Below are 17,500 nucleotides of genomic sequence, written 5' to 3'. Positions count from 1 at the left end.
GAGAGAGAGTGAGAGAGAGAGAGAGAGAGAGAGAGAGCGAGAGCGAGAGCAAGAGAGAGAGAGAGAGCGAGAGAGAGAGAGCGAGAGGGAGACAGCAAGAGAAGGAGGAGGTAAAGAAGGAGAAGGTGGTTTGATGTTGTAGCTGGGTTTACCGCCACTCCTCCTGCAGGGCTCCACAGACAGCAGTCTGCAGGCCCCTGTGGTCAGATGACAGGTTAGTCCCTTAACCTGAAAGGAGAGGAAAACATTGCCATAGCTAGGCCCTGCTTTGGTCTCGGAGTCACAGCACAGGGGCAGGCAGCCTGCTGGGCGTGTGTCTACACTCCCCATTCCATCCGCTCTGACCCTGCTCAGACCCCGGAGATGAAATGCCACACTCGGTTGATTCCATCATTACAGACATTGCAAACGTGTTCTTTTAAAACCCGAGGTTAGACAATGTCAGGGATTGTTATGCTGAATAATTGTATGTACATCTTTATCATGTTAGAACTGCTACTATTCTATTCAACTACAGCTCAAATGAAACTGCCACTATGTTATTTGATCTTCGGAGTATTATCTTTAAGACTGCTACTGTGTTATTCAGCAACGCTAAATAACATAGTACGAGTAATTATGCAGCTGTCATTGAATCATTTATTTTCATCATTCCTCATGCCTTCCATTGGATTTCCCACGTTGAGTTGAGCAAGAAACGTCCTACTGAAAAGCAAGAGGTAACGTGGAAGGCAAAAGGACCGTCCAACATCAAGAGGAAGCTGTCATACCTGACGTAAGCCAAAGTGTCGGTTTTCATATTCAGGTGCAACAGGTGCAGATGGTCATTGCTTTGAATGTATTTATTTTTTTACTTGCTTATATCAAATCTGATCAGTCTCCAATTGGAGACGCAGGCGTGACCGAAACCTATTTCAGAAATAATATATGGATTGATCCAAATACCAGATCTGAAGTGGATGATTGTTGGTGTAGTTTCAATGCATATGTCTTCCCTCATTGACCACAATGCAGGTCATTGATGTGATCATTCGTGTGTGTACGTTGTCAGGGAAACCACAAACCCAAGTTTGCTTGCGTTCACAATAGATCATCTTGTTCCCCTCAATGCTAATAAGAGGAAACCCTGTTGGCGCGAATGAACAAACTGCAAGCAAGCAGTTTTTTAATCATGGCAAATAACAATGGGTGGATCCTTACCCTGATGTCAAAACAAACCATGAACCAATACCTAAACAAAACACGGTTCCACCCTATGACTTCAGCACCTACACCTTCACCAAGACATTATTTATTCTTTGTCTAAAACGTAAGAAGTGGGCGTCAAATCTTGCACGTGTATCTTTAAGTGAGTCTGTGTGCCTGGGTCTGTCGGTCTGAGGCTTGCATGTCTATTGATGTGCTCGTACATTCTCTGATGCTCTGCAGACCTTCTTCCCCCATTCCCACCGTGTCCATTGTCACCAGATGTCGTTCCTGGGAACACACGGGAACAATGGTCCCCACAAGCCAAAGGCCAAACGCTGAGGGAGGGGTGATGTCACTCTCTCGTGTAACAGGTTTCTACTTCACACTGTCGTTACTGCTGTGTTTGTGTGCGTGTGTTTGTTTGTGCTATGTGTGTGTTTGTTTGTGCTATGTGTGTGTGTGTATGTGTGTGTGTGTGTGTGTGTGTGTGTGTGTGTGTGTGTGTGTGTGTGTGTGTGTGTGCGTGTGTGTGTGTGTGTGTGTGTGTGTGTGTGTGTGTGTGTGTGTGTGTGTGTGTGTGTGTGTGTGTGTGTGTGTGCGTGTGTGTGTGTGTGTGTAATGAATAAAAGGAAAATGCAAGCTTTAATTCAATTCCGGTATTTTCAGAGATAAGGAGTGAGAAAGACAGGGGGGGTTAAAGCAATATCCTCATTAGTGGGTTGGGTAATGCTGGGGCTTGACACTGCCAACATAATGTGTTGTTTGATACTGTATGACAAGGAAGGGCCAAGAATATCCTACAGCACTGATAATACCCAGGAAGTCCCCCCCAATCCCCCCTCACTCTAACCAAACAAAAGGAAAGGACCCGACAACTATCTTGATGGATAGACAGATTAGCATCTCACTCCCTGAAAACACTTGACAAAGCTGGGACCCTTGGGAAAATGAGTAGTAGCATAGCGACGCAGTGTCAGCGCGGGGTCAGTTCAATAGGGGAGGTCCTGTTCTGTGTTGGGTAGACTCATGTACACACACTCCGTGATGGACGGTGTTTTGGGAAAAGTATGCAAACAAATTCTCACGTAGCAATTACAAACCACCATACAAACACACGCACACACACACACACACACACACACACACACACACACACACACACACACACACACACACACACACACACACACACACACACACACACACACACACACACACACACACACACACACACACACACCTGTGCTGACTCAACATGTTTGCTGATGCACAACAATTGAGACGGAGAGGTGACTGGTTGTCACGCAGGCTAACCTAAACAAGCATGGGATTTGCAAATCTGGTTAGCCATCGCCCATGCATAGGCAATGAGCGCCGTTGCTACCACACGTAAGCCCGGAATTAATGTAATCATGTGATTGATCAAGATAGAGAAGGGAAAAATGTGCATGGGGGAAAGACGATTCGCTGTTTTCGTGGGCAAACGGACGAATATCTCGTGTGGAGGTTGTTTGTTGTGATGTGATGGTTGTCGTGGGAGGAGGGGAGGAGGAGGAGGAGCGGGTGGGGTCGTAACAGGAAGTGGGACCTTTTGAGGAGCCTCGTTAACTACAGCCTGCCAGACGCCACAACGAGAGATAAAGGTGTGTGTGGAGGGGGGGGGGTTGATTTATGGTTATTTTAGTTTCTTCCTAAATCTATAGATAGCAACATGGCTTGGCACACACATTAGCTTGTTTGTTGTACGGATGTTTTAATGGCGTCGTTGTAGGGTTTGTTCCCCTTACTGATATGCAGGGCGCTATTAAGCAAATAGTGTGTCACGCACGCAACACAGATTGGCACATTCTGTTTGTTGAACAAGAAATGCATAAAATGTAATGTAATGCATCAAGTATAGCAGGGTCAAAAGGTTAACCCCCTCGGTGAATGCAATCAGGTGGACGGTCCTTGTTCCGCGAAGCCAAACAGACCAAAATACAGGCCTGTAATAAGGTCAGCAATGCAAATGGATGCTTTCTTTCTTTCCATGTCCCCTTTGTCGGCAGAAAGTGTCATTACAGGCACTGCCACTCTTGTTTACACAAGGACACTTGATCGAACTCTTTTCGTTTCCACTCTCTCTCTCTCTCTCTCTCTCTCTCTCTCTCTCTCTCTCTCTCTCTCTCTCTCTCTCTCTCTCTCTCTCTCTCTCTCTCTCTCTCTCTCTCTCTCTCGCTCTCGCTTTCTCTCTGTTTCTATTTCTCTGTATCATGTACAAAATCACACACACAAACACTCCTATCGCTCCCAGTGTGTTGAGGTACATGTTGAGGGTGCGGCTAAATACCCAACGCGACAAACATGAACTGAAGTGTGTCCTCTGAGAATGAGTTCGTAATGAGTATTTGTGAAAATGTCAATCACGTCTTCACAGAAGGCTTCAACACACGAGCAAGGACGCTCTGGCACGAAGAACGGTTTGTTTTGACCATGTATTTTATTTCCCAGTTATCTCTGTACTTCATGGTATTTTTGTCATATGCTATACATGGCTGCATTGTTACTATTAGACCAGTACCTTTTGTCCTGGGGTCAATGTTAGTCTTTGTAAGACAATGTTGGTTGGGTTTTATTGCTACGCGCCCTATACTCAAACAAGTCCCGAATCCAGAGTGTCTGTTTGCCTCACATGTCGTGATAAAACCTCCCCCTTAAGCAGTTTAGGAAGACCTTCCTCATATTTCTGCAACTGTTCATCGCAGAAAGTGAATGTCGTCTATTGTGACCCCGCATTTAACGACGGCACAAGAGATTGGTTTAACACTTCAGCTGTGATGCATTTACAATAGCTGAAACATTTCCCAGTTGCATTCCTCTGTCTGTGTGCTGAATGCAACCAGGATGGTCCTCTGGTGGCCCCGAAGAATGAGTTGCCGGTAATGAAACGATCTGACCTGGACCCCCCGCTGCTTGGATGTAGCTTCACGGCTCGGCTTTACCCAGCGTTTGGACATGGAGTGTTACCCCTTTAATTAAGGAAGTGTAGGGCACATTACTATTGGGAATATGGTGTGTGTGTGTGTGTGTGTGTGTGTGTGTGTGTGTGTGTGTGTGTGTGTGTGTGTGTGTGTGTGTGTGTGTGTGTGTGTGTGTGTGTGTGTGTGTGTGTGTGTGCATGTGTGTGTGTGGGTGTATTGTTGTAGGGACTGCTGAAACTGGACATCCTTATAAGGGGAGCTATAGCATGCTATCCCACCCTGTTCTTATTATGTCTAACCTCAGCCCCACACCCCCTCCCACACACACACACACACACACACACGCACGCACGCACGCACGCACGCACGCACACACACACACACACACACACACACACACACACACACAGCCATCAAGGATGAAACCTAGTGTAAAGTCCCAAATCTTCCTACCTGTTGAGACAATATCCTGTTTCTCTGAACTTGTTTACATGTCTGTTTCTGTCAGTTATTCTTACTTTTGTACGGCGAGCCTTTCATCTGTTCGGCTGGGGAATCCCTGCACGGTCTGGGGACAGGAGCAGCTCTTTAAAAGGCCATCGTACCTAAAAGCACCGCGCCCAGTTACCTCAAAAGACAGGAAGTTGTCCTAATACCCTAAAGAGGATGTAGCCTTGGTCTCGCTTTGAAAGTCCCCTCTTTAATGTCCTGGAGACGCTGCCTACCTTACAGAGACTCTGGGCTGGGACACGTTCCTTCCTCCTCTGCTACCACTTAGCCCTCGCTCGCTGAAGGGTGAGGAGGGAGGGGGGACGACATGCCTCGGAGATGCCCTGTGCGCCCGTGGGCCTGTCTGAGAGTTTCTGTCTCTGAACTTCACATCAAACGGTAATGGGTCAGCGCTTTGAAGTGACGCGCTGGGTGCGGAGGGGAGGGGGCGGGAATGCTGGCCCCGCGCCCTCCACATGTGATATGAGGGCGGGTTCGGGTCCGCTAGGAGAACAGAACGGCGGGATCCAGGCTGGGATGTAATGTCTTGTTCAGTGTAGTCGTCTGTCCTCGGGGCGTGGGTGTGTTGTAGACCTGTTATAGTGCAATCCAGAATAGCATTGTTTAAAATGCATGGTAACGGGTGTTTTAGAGTTGAATGGGCCGCCATGTCAAAGTAAGCCTTCAGCTGTGTCCATGGGATGAGTTGAGAAAGTGATCACTGCTCAGGTTGAATGATAACGAAATGCAACAAAACCATGAATTTAACAATCAACGCACAATGTATTTTTTTAAATCTTTATTCCAATCTTTCGCCGTGCTAACGCAATTGGTTGCTTTAGAAAAATGCATTGCAATTACAATTTGCTGAAACCTATAAAAACATACTAAAACCCCACTCTAATAAAGTTTGTAAAAGTGTTTCCATTGTTTATTCAATGTGTTATATTGTGTTTCTTAATTCGTCTGTTCATAGCATTCCCATAATAAACAGCTTGTTCTATTGTTAATTTGATGTTGTTTGTTATTGTGCTAAAACGCCTTAGCCAATGAACGCACAGGCGTAAGGACCGCGCGGTATCCATGAGACAGTGAGGGGAGGACTCTTAATTTCCCCATGCAGCGCCACAGACATTGGCCACACAGTGATCCACACAGAACCCTGCATTCACAAGAGCCTATCTATCCAGAGCAGCTTCTACTACCCGATTGCCTCAGTGTTTATTCTGTATAACCACTAGAACTTCACAAACTAGTCAAAAAATGGCCACAAGTACCAGGCAAAAACGAGACCTAAGGACAGAAGAGGTGTTTTTTGATTCGGAAACGTCCATGGATCAGCAGGATTTCGAGATGTCTAGTTGCCCTTTCAATGACGTCTTCAACTCCTCAGACTCCCCAATGGAGCAGATCAATACTTTCCTGAAAAATGTACAAGTTTTACTGGAAGCTGCGAGCTTTATTGAGAGCGCCGAAAAGAAGGATGGAAGTGAGTTTCTTTCTCTTGCGATCGCTCTTCTCTTTTGCCTCTATTTTATATGGAAAACAATACTTTCATTGTCAACTGTCTCAGACAACAAAGGGTTGAGTTAATTCAACTTTAAACAACACTGCCTGTTACGACGTGAATGGGCTCCTTCGTGTCAGTGCTAGACTAACACAAGTGCTCAAATAAGTGCTTGTTTACAAACACCTTGCATGATTTATGTTAATTTCCTATACGAAAGCCTATGGTAGTAGTTGTAGACGTGCACCTGCACATTCATAAGGTCGACACAATGCTAACTACAATGTCTACTGTCAAAAAATGTCCAGCATGGTTTTAATGTGTGGGTGTGCATGTTGGCATCGCATCCGATATGATTGATCGGACCCACCACATTGCAGCCTCCTCAGTCCCTAGTCTCCATTATGGATGATGTCATTGCCTACACCTGCATACTTATTTGTAACTCGTATTGTTCGTCCCAGACGCATATTTTAAATTTGGAAAACGTTTAGATGGATCCATGCAGCGGACTGACACGCAGTAGCAATATAAAATGTTAACATCTACGTATGGAGATGTTTTTTTTTCTTGTATGGGATGAGGTCCGTGTTATCATAAAGCCAGCATACCGTTTGATTCGTGATAATACATTGTTGCACTAGGGCTTGCATAGCTATCGGTGTCTGTGTGCTCATTCTCTAGTTTTGTTGCTGAGCGAAACACCTACTAATCAAGTATATCAGACCGATATATGTGTGACTTGCGAATCTCTCGCCAGCAGGTTATGGGTTGCCTCAGGTTTTTTTCACTGCCGATTGTTTGCTTCCTGGTACTTCTGGGTGTATCGCTTTGCATCCACATGGCGCAAAGCGCTCTTGTGATTGGCCGTATGAGGTTTTGCCCCTGGTGTCTGTCAAAGCCTTCCGCCAATCGACTATCTGCCATCCAGTGATGTCACGTGTTGCTGGGCCTGGCTTCGGCTCGCAAATACAAACCCACTGTCCTGATGAATTGTGGGATTTGTAGGTTCAACGGGGATTACAGTTGCAATAGGCAACGTCAAATGCTATGATTAATGACAGATTGAGGTAATGAATGGCGATTTCCTTTCACATAACATCCACATATCACCGAATCCTTCTAGTAGTAAATAGTTAAATGTCGTGCTTTTTTATTTCAATAGGTTGCCTTGCTGAAAAGCTGTTATAGGCCACTATTGAAAAAAAATGTCATACTTACTCAGCGTCCTCAAACTGTGGATATGTTAATTTACTAACACGGGCGCAGTATTCTGATTCAAATCTTTAGATTTTACTTACAACTTTACTTTTACTTACTTACTACAACCCATACCGGTATTGCTGTAAGTTATAATGGGACTCAGACTCCCGCAATGCATCCTGTTAGACCGGCCTACGTGCTCACTGGGCTCCGCCCCTCAGCTGTGGAGATAGGTAAACAAACAGGGGAGGAAAAGGAAACAAGCAGGAGCCGTTTTCTAGCTCTTCACCCTCGGGGATATTTTATATTGTTTATATCCGTTTTTTATTATTACTATTTCTTAACCTGTTTCCTATCGTTTTTTCAAAAAGAAACAACGTTACTACGTTTGTTGTTGAGTTTTTAAACACAAGAAATTGCAAGACAATCGGTCGCCTTGCTGGCTTTAAACACCTTTTTCTATCCTCACACGACCCAAGCGGTGTGAATGAATCAACGAGAGCCACTGAACAACACGTTTTTATAATAGATCTTCCGTGTGAACGAAGATCGGACCTTTTTTGGGTCGGTTGAATATCAACACCAACTAAGGAACTCCTCAAGGCGAAGGCTGGGGAAAAGACCGGTGAACCTGCCCTGCAGTGTAGAATGACGGCCATCCAGTTGTTGAACGTCCAGCGGTTGTTAGAAGCGGCAGACTATCTAGACAGGAGAGAAAGGGGTAAGGGGTTGACATGTGTCAGATCATGTGTGATGTTCATGGTGTGTGTGTGTGTGTGTGTGTGTGTGTGTGTGTGTCACATTTTGAGTGAGTGACATATCCACCAATCCTATCACTATGGATTCGACAACCATGAAAATATCGCAAGTGTAGATTGTACTGTAATGTAGGCCGATGCGTGAGATGATTGACGTGGCACCGCCAGCCTCCGTTGAGCTGTGAGCGTTGATCTAACTAGTGTTTTGTTTTTAACAGAATGTGAACACGGGTATGCTTCGGCGTTTCCCTCCGACGAGACCGAAAACTATCAACGGCAGAGAAAATTCCGAACGAAGAAGTTCAACAATAATCACAATAGGTAAGAATAAATCCGTTTTGTGTGTTGTTGAGCCTATCGATCTCGTCTCTCAAAAGGATGTGTCGTCAGCGTGTGAATGAAACGATTCAGCCCCAAAGACGCCGATGACATGTGAGGAGACGTCAATGCGTTATTTCTGGGATGGTTGATAAACAGCGAAGCATTCTCGTAAACTCTATGATCTGGACGAATGTCGCTTTTTGGCCGAGCTTTGTGGGAAATACAATGTTTTGGTAAAAGTGTGGTTTGCCTCCCAATAATCAGAAAAAAACAAAACATATTGAGAGAGTAGTGGCTATTTAAACAGCTAGTGTAATGACTTGGGGGAGGGTAGAGTGTCAACCTCAGCTAGCTTTTCATCAGCTGATTGTCAAACGTACTGCAGTTGCGGGGGTTAGGGACCGTATTAAAAGGTATTGGCAAAAAGTAACATAACCTTTGAAGCTATAGGTTAATGCCAGAAACTTTGCTATTTGAAAATATATCGATCATTAAACAATCATTTTGATTACAATGCGAGTAGAATTTTTTTAAAAAAATTCAAGTGACGTGTATATTACACTGTAGATTGGAGGGATAGTTTGATCACTCCCTAAATGGAGAGGTTTGTATTTATGGATGTGTTGTTTGCAGGAGTCCAAGGTGAACATGGGTTAGTCTATTGCTCGACCGCAGTTCAATAATTTGGGACGTGTTAATTATTTACAACCATACACCTATAGTTCTAAATGAAAAAATATTGTTCGACATTGGGGATAAGCGTTTTAATGTAATTTAATGCAAATTATGAGCTATTATGGACGGTCTTAAAGGAATGGGTTTCGCTTTTCCACTCAACGTGACTTGTCACCTATAATAGTTGTGGTTAGTGCTAGCTGTCTGGCGATATGCGTGACAGCCTATGGTGAGACTTTCCCTGGTCTTGCTTAATCTTATTTGTGGACGTCAACGTACATGAAACTCCCCATTTCCCTTCCTTATGAAAGAAGAAAGAAACCAAAACGAAACGCTACTCAATATTAATGTTGCAAAGGAATGGTGCAAAACAGGAACCAAGCATTAGTCATCACAAGAGAGGCACACTCCCTAGTTCTGCATGGCAACAGCTATCAGATATAGGTCCGGGCATGTTCCAGGTAAGGCCACCTCTATTGTGGCATGTTGAGGCTTAAGGTGATGGGTTTATCCTACTCTACATCCTCTTTCACCGACCGCTCACAGCAATGGTGTCCTTATCTTTCTGACCTTATCCGACGTGTGTGTGTGTGTGTGTGTGTGTGTGTGTGTGTGTGTGTGTGTGTGTGTGTGTGTGTGTGTGCGTGTGCGTGTGCGCGTGCGCGTGTGAAATCAGAAGAAAGCATTGTGTTGGTGTGTGGGCTTGCGTCGGGTCCCCCCCACTGAAATGCACATGCGTGTGATCGAGTTGCAGGCATGATGATTGCTGATATATGGCTTGCATGGGACTGGGGGTTTTATGACCAGAAGGGCTACAGGAACGTAGCGCGACTTTGATTGATCTCTCCGAGTGTGGCTGTACATTCTCTCCGCTGCAGGGCCGTACACAAGCATGCCTATGTTTTTGTGTGTGGGGGGGAGGGGGAGGTTTTGGGTGAAATACTCATAGAGGATGAAGCAGTTGATGGGGTTAAATTAATCAAGATTATATCTTGCTTTCCAAATTCACAGTCCAATCCAATGCCTTCATCGGACCATAAAATGGGTGATAGATAAACTGCCAAAGGGCATGTGTGTGTGTGAGCACCCAGAAGTGGTTCCAAATAATAAATAACACCGTACATACTTAATGTGAGATATGTTATTTGCAGCTATTTTACCGAGTCGACCTGGCCAGCAACCTTGTCGTGTAAAATGTAATCTACACGTTTTCACACTCGGTCTTACACAGCCTACTTGGTGGCGAGGACGGTATGCTAATGGTTACAAATGGCATCTGGTATTTTTATTGATGTAAATAATTAAACACTTGAATCCTTATCACCGCCACCCCTAAAACGTGGAAACACACACACACACACACACACACACACACACACACACACACACACACACACACACACACACACACACACACACACACACACACACACACACACACACACACACACACACACACATATATTCATACAGACATTTAAATTTGGTTTGAAACATAGGCAGCATTTTGTATTCTTTTGTCGTCCAAATGAAAAACACAATTATTCTTTCTCATCCCTGTCCAATCTCAACTGCCTCTATTAGTTGCTTCTGCACCGAGCAGGAAACGGACGATCAGGTTAGCCTAGGATAACAAAGATGCGAACAGAGACTGGTCGGAGGTGCTAAATCCGTAAAGTAATACTAATGGTCACAAAATTATAGATGTGTGGCTTTCACGATGACCCCTTCTCATGCACCCATTCACCCAGGGCAAGTGTGTGTGTGTGTGTGTGTGTGTGTGTGTGTGTGTGTGTGTGTGTGTGTGTGTGTGTGTGTGTGTGTGTGTGTGTGTGTGTGTGTGTGTGTGTGTGTGTGTGTGTGTGTGTATTGGGGGGGTGTACCTTGGCCATTTGAGCATCAGGCGCAGGGCTTGTCCCCTTTCAGTGGGCTGCCTCACAAAGAACCTCTTAGAGACCCGCTGATTCTCTCTACATTATTAACACAGCGCTGAACCCAGTTGGCCACGTGTGTGTTTGTGTGTGTGTCTATGTGTGTGTGTGTGTGTGTCTATGTGTGTGTGTGTGTCAATGTGTGTATGTGTGTATGTGTGTGCTCTCGCCTGTGTACATGTATTCATTTGCACTTGTCTAGAAGTGCAAATGAACTTGTAGATTGCGAATTTGCATTCAAATGCCAATAACCTTCATCCGGTTTCTTTTCTTGCTCAGTGTGTGTGTGTGTGAGTGTGTTTAACGCACACACATGCTGTCCAAATGCATCAGTTTCCCGAGCAGTTTCGTATGCCAATGTGCCGGCCTGTTTGTCAGTGGGTCATGCTGCTGCTAATAGTAATGTAGAAGGGGAATGCTCTTAAGGTTACCTATAAAGTCGACATATATGTCAAATGTGTTTTCTGGTCATTACATTGGCTCGTTGGATTTCATATTTACTCTTTTCCTTTTGTCTTTCTGCAGGTCAACACACAACGAGCTGGAGAAGAATAGGTGAGTTCGCCACAGACTTTACCTCCCCTCTCCTACAGTAGTCATGTGCAGAAACACCAACCCTGCCACATGAACAAACCCTTTGCCGATGCTCTCATTACAACCGTCCTTGCGTGAGGTTCTCCACGGTTTTCATTATGCCCCGGTCATAACAAACCAGATTTAGAGGACGTTCATGAGGCTAAGGACCTTGCTTTCTCGCGCTATAATATCTTTCCTGCCTTCTGTTTCGGTGCCCTTTGCCCCACAGCGTACACATGCACACACAGGCACAACGCTCTCCATATGCCGCTGTTTGATACAGCAGCCCCTATGGTACGTCACTGTATCCCTCCCCTGTCAAGATGCTGACCCACAGCTCACTGTGGAGTTGAACCACATGCACTTTCTTAGGTCTGTCCCCTACACGCCGTTTGATGTAAACCCAGTAAGGGATCAAAGCCGGCACACAACTTTTAGCACATTGATCGTTTTTCTATTCATGCAAGAAAAAAACATACTACATCCGAGTACAATGACCCTGCTGCCTTGCATGCCTGATCTTCTTGGGCGTGCAGAGATAGCATCTTAAGCGTAATTATGACCACATTGTGTTACAATTGCGGCGTATCCTGGCTCTTATGGTTTGACCCTGGCCTCTTATCAAGAGAGGGAAGCCGTTGCTTTCTGGAAAGGCCTCATCAGACAGTAAGTTCACCGTCGGCATTGGGCTGAGCTGTGTTTAGATGTTTAGACTGTGGACTGGCAGACTAGGAGATGCAAGCCATGCGGGGCTGTGCAGACTGTAAATAAGCGTGGTTAAACTCGCAGAGGGGTTAACATCTCTCACCAGGGGTATGGTAAATACAAGGAACAGCCGTTTCATCATATCTGAGGGTGTGGGTACAATGAGAGGAAGTATTTTTTTTGCGACTGTTATTACACGTCACCTCTTCTAGCTGTGTATCACACTCACCCCTCTCTCGCATCCTCTTACTGCAGCCTCTCATAAAATAATGGGAACATTGGACGTAGAGGCGTCCAGTGGGTTAAATATAGCGGAGGGTTGATGTGTCATCGTGGTGGTGCTCATCTCACCACACAAGGCCAGCTGGTCTACCGGCTGGGGCCGGCAGATAGCACCAGGGTTTTTTTTTCTACGTGTTCCACGCTCAACTTCTTCAGAATAAACACATAGTCCCCGCTTGTGAAAACCCATAATGGCTCCACGTTGAGGCCTTTTTAGAAGGGCCTGCTTAGAAGAAAGTGTGAGAGGAAGAGGGACGTCATGAAACCCTATAACCCAGCCTTGCGGTGGTGACACAGCGACGTGAGCAGCAGTGACGACATTCATTAACCACGAGACTATTGGGCAGGATGCACCCATCACCTACCATCGACGCCTCAGTGATGATATTTACTAACCACAAGACTAATCAGCAGGATGCCCCCATCAGCCACCATTGACACCTCAGTTTCGGACGTTTCCACAGATTTTGAAGATAGGTTTGAGATTAGCCCTCTTGCACTATATCTAATCATTCTGCTGATAAACCAGCCTCCCCCCTCCCCTCCCCTCTACTACCACCACCAGCTGCACCACCACCACCACCACGCAGGGTATATGTGGGGAATGTGGTGTGGCAAGAGCAGCCTGGCAATGCGGTTGGGAGTCCCTGCTCCGGAACATGCCGAGAACATTCTGTGTCGTGCAGCGAAAAACGTTGGGAGCCACGGCGTACTGTTGGCAGTCAATCTTTATCAACTGAACATATTGTCAGTTATTTTTATTTCACAAACACATTAAGAGGGGTTTGGCAAACCATAATCTCTCGTAGGGAAGAAATAAAAAAAGTAAAGTGCAATCCGTTTTTTATTTTTTTAGGGAGCACACTTAAAGTCAGAATCTCGTATAATCTCCCCTTCTCTGGGTTTTTCGGCGACGATTAATCCAATTGCCTTTGTGAGCGCGTGCTGCGCTCTGAGCTATATGTATCTGACAGAGTTGTGCACTCAACTGTGTAGGGCTTATGGCATCACTCTTCTAACAGGAGCAGCCATAGTTCCGTTCCAGCACACACACGTACACACACACACACACACAGAGGGGGGGGGGGGGGGGCTTTCAATCGGAGCCACCGTTGTCTTCTTCATCTCTTTCTTTTCTTTTTCCCTTTTACACTCTGCCCTTCCCGGGCCCTTGTTAACAACCTATCGTCCCCTGGCATCTCCTGCAGCTGTGTGGCGTGTCACGGCCATGGCCGAACCGCGCCCCCCTCCTGATAACCCCTTGCCATACAGCACAGTTCGTGGTAGACAGCAAGACGCAGATAAAAATGAGCTTTATCTCACGCACACGCGCACGCGCATGCACACACACACACACACACACACACACACACACACACACACACACACACACACACACACACACACACACACACACACACACACATTCCAGATACTCAAACTGCGCAGCCTGACCAGATAACGCCGCCGCCTTTGCCTACTTTGATCATGTGGTTCTGAACGGCCGGGGTTCACTTCCACATGTCAGTGCTAAATTACTCTGCCTTAGTCCGGGCTTAACAGCACACATATATATGCTTTACTGAGCTGGGAGCCATAGCGCTGAGCAGATTGCAGCCCTGCCACATAATGTTGTTTTACACCTCTTTTGATCTTTGTCATGTCCTAGACTTGTCTATGAGAGATGCCTCTCCTAAATTACTGCCTGGTGTTTCTGTGTGCACCGCTGTTAAATTGCGGCTAAGCAATAACACGAGTCTTCTGCGATTGGAGCAGTTTTTTTGTGTATCTTTCAGGCCTTTGCTCATTGCCTCCACGACCCGCTGTTTATTTGAATACCCTTCTTTTAATCTAGGACAGGCTTCTCGTAAAGACCACACTGCCACTGTTTCCAAGGCGTTGGTGGCTTGCAAGCACGCCGGCACATACTCACACCCACACACGCACATACGCACGCACACACGCATTCAGGCCTGCACGTGGTCGAGGAAGGGGAAGTGGTGTACACAGTGTGCTGCGGAGTAGTCTTTGGCGTCGGCTGCCTGCGGAATATGACCAGAGCTTTGTCATGGCTGTCAGCAGCAGAAGGCCTGCGGCTCTGTGGTGGCAGGTGAAGGGGGGGGGGGGGGGGCGGCGTAGTGGCGGCCCTCTTGCTGTTTGTTTAGGCTCCATGTCACCGGGCAGATGAAGACCGCCACGGCTCATTTGAGAGAGACACTGGAGCAGCGACACAATTTTCTTTTTTTCATTATTTACCCATCCTCTATATACAATAAATGTCACCACCTGTCTTCTCGAATGGAGCCACTGCTGGATCGGTCATTAACCGGTCAGGCTGTAAAACAAACCCCTATGTTGGGCAATTGGCATGCATTAGATAATATCCATGTCGACTAGTACGTAAACACTTTCAATAAAGCACTTTAGGGTTTCATTGCTTTATTGCCTTTCTGGCAAATATAATATAATAAAGATCAAATAAATGGTTTCTGGAACTGCTTTTAAATTGACACACGAATGCATCCCTCCGACATAGGTTGGCAAATTACAGAGCTGTTAGCAAGCAGTCTCATTAATGTCCCGATGGTCGGTTTTGCTTCTCTTCTAAGCATTAACCAAGCCGTAGCTGTCACTTTATGCAAACTAATATGAAGTCAATGCATCTCCATGGCAACAAGCAGCCAACTGCAAAGCCATCACTCCCACCGCTGCTTCGGTGGCAAACTCTGTCCCACATGACCAACCACCATGGGCTACATCTTATCGAGGTGAGCTGGTGCTCTCCCAGAGCTCCACAGTGCAGCGGCGGCGGCAGCAGCAGCCTTACCCGCGGGCTTCCCAGTTCAACAACAGCCCATTCGAACATGCCCCCCCCCCCTGCTGCAGTCAGGTCGTTTGTCCTGCCCGACGTGACAGCAGCGTGTGAGCTTTTCTTGGCCCGCGACAGCAGCTTAAGGGGGCTGGGTGTTTGGCCCGTCCCGCCCCGGTGGCGCGCATGGAGCAAACTTTGCACACGTGCTCGAGCACGCCTACCTCTGCCTCCAGCTGTCCCGTGTAAGACTAGCCTAGGTTAGCTCTGGTTCCAACCGAGGCTGCCCGTCCGGACGGAGTAGAAGGGGACTTAGCGTTAAGGACTAGGTCAAACGCACCAAAGTCACAACGGCCTTGTGTGTGTCAAACTAGCCTAATCCAGGCTTGTGTGGGCGCTTAGTTAGCATGGCCGCCCTGTTTATAAATACACCGTCGTTGTTGTCATACCTACCATACCTATCCAGGGCCCCCGCCAGCTGTCTGTCAGACATAATGGCTGTGGCCGATAACGTTGTCTACTACTCTATCATTGAGTCGTTGTTGACATGAAAGCGCTAAGGATGGCGTTTCCTTGATTACATCCCCCATTGACGTGTGTGTCCTTTAAATCATCTGCTGGAATTGATAACGAAAATGAGCTTAGTTGATATATATACTAGCCCTGTTCTTAAGAGGTGTGCATACCTTTCAATTAGGTGGCCGAGAACTTTTGAACGTGAAGATTGTGGGTATTTCCAGCTCACATCCTCGCTCCCCCGCACCACCTCCATAGACTGCAAGGAGACAAGACATGCTGACACAGAGGAATCAGTGCAGTGGAGGCGCCGTCCAGGAGAGATTAGGTGCTGAGATGGAAGGCTTCTTCTTCCACCCCAGAGCCCTCAATCTCCTCCTACCTATCTAGTGGTGGAACATCAGTTAGGCCCTTCAAGGAACCGCGTCGTCAAATGGACGGGTGACGGCTTTCTTTCTGATGTTGACAAACTCAGAAGATGCTTATCTTATTCTTGTGCTGAAAGTCAAAACAGTTTTGAAGAGTCCCCACCGTAAGAAGTACAACGTAAAAACAAGTAGCACTGTTATATGAGCCTACGACTGTACCAGGACAAAGTTACACCTGAATTTAGCCTGTTCAGAAAGCAGAGCTTGGGAAGCGTCTTATTGCGAGCACAGTGCCAAGGGGATCGTCCAAGAAGGCAAGAAGCTCACATTTTTATTCTTTTGCCCAATTAGCTGCTGCAGAACAACCTGTACTAAGACATGCCGGTCTGCCATAGAGGGAAAGGGAATACACAGCGTTCCTTCCTTCCTCCGAACATTACATCCCGACGACTCCCAACGCAGTGTTTATTACGTGTTATGTATGTCAGCCATGGACCATTAAATGCAGCGGAGACTTGAATGAGTCGGCGTCACGCAGAACGTCCGCTGGTACAGTATGTCCCAGGATGGAATGTTCCGCAGGCCTGTCGTCGTGTGTCAAGCGGGCGTCTCACGCAGGAAACCTCCCCGACCGGAGCCCGTACGGCGGGGAGAGCGGGGGAAGACAGCCATGGACGGGGACATGGAGCACTTGTCAGGGCAAGAGAAATAAACCGCAGAAAGCAGAGGAACGGTCTCAATCATACCCCTTTGACAACGGCGCTATTTATAGCCGTAGAGCTGGGTAAACACTGCTCGCTTCTGACCAATCACGGCGCCCCCTTGAGGTTAGCATCGCGCCAATCCCCGCACTTGCCAGCTCACGCTAACTACGGCACTCTCAGCGATGACTGTTGGGCAAACAGGCTCATCATGCAGCCCAGTGTGCGCTATTGCATGGGAATCATCCGGAATTAGAAGCAGAGTGACTTCCATTTATTCGGATTAAGGCCGTTTCTATTTCCGTCCCGGTGTGAAGATCAATTATCCGTCGATGGAAAATATTAAAACTCTGATGCACCGTTCCCATGCCCCAAGTCCCCTCAGTGAATGCAGGGGTCCTCTATAGATACAGTGCGGTGCCTTGGGGGGGGGGGGGGGGGGGGGGGGGGGGGGGGGGGGGGGGGGGGGGGGGGGGGGGGGGGGGGGGGGGGGGGGGGGGGGGGGGGGGGG

At 47.0% G+C, this 17,500-nt stretch overlaps 1 protein-coding gene across 1 annotated transcript in view; it reads left to right on the top strand.

Annotated features, from left to right (window-relative positions):
- Window positions 1-7,556: 7,556 nt before the first annotated feature.
- Window positions 7,557-17,500, top strand: part of mxi1 (max interactor 1, dimerization protein) — a gene marked incomplete in the record, with an annotated part of 13,876 nt that continues 3,932 nt past the window's right edge. Inside the window, 3 exon segments of the mRNA XM_030351748.1 lie at window positions 7,557-8,068; window positions 8,324-8,426; window positions 11,558-11,587. Coding sequence (XP_030207608.1) covers window positions 7,996-8,068; window positions 8,324-8,426; window positions 11,558-11,587 — 206 coding nt within the window.

The sequence above is a fragment of the Gadus morhua genome, chromosome 3 (genome assembly GCF_902167405.1).
Source record: "Gadus morhua chromosome 3, gadMor3.0, whole genome shotgun sequence".
Lineage (NCBI taxonomy): Eukaryota > Metazoa > Chordata > Actinopteri > Gadiformes > Gadidae > Gadus > Gadus morhua.
The sequence above is the reverse complement of the archived record's forward strand: the minus strand, read 5'-3'. Positions and strand labels throughout refer to the sequence as shown.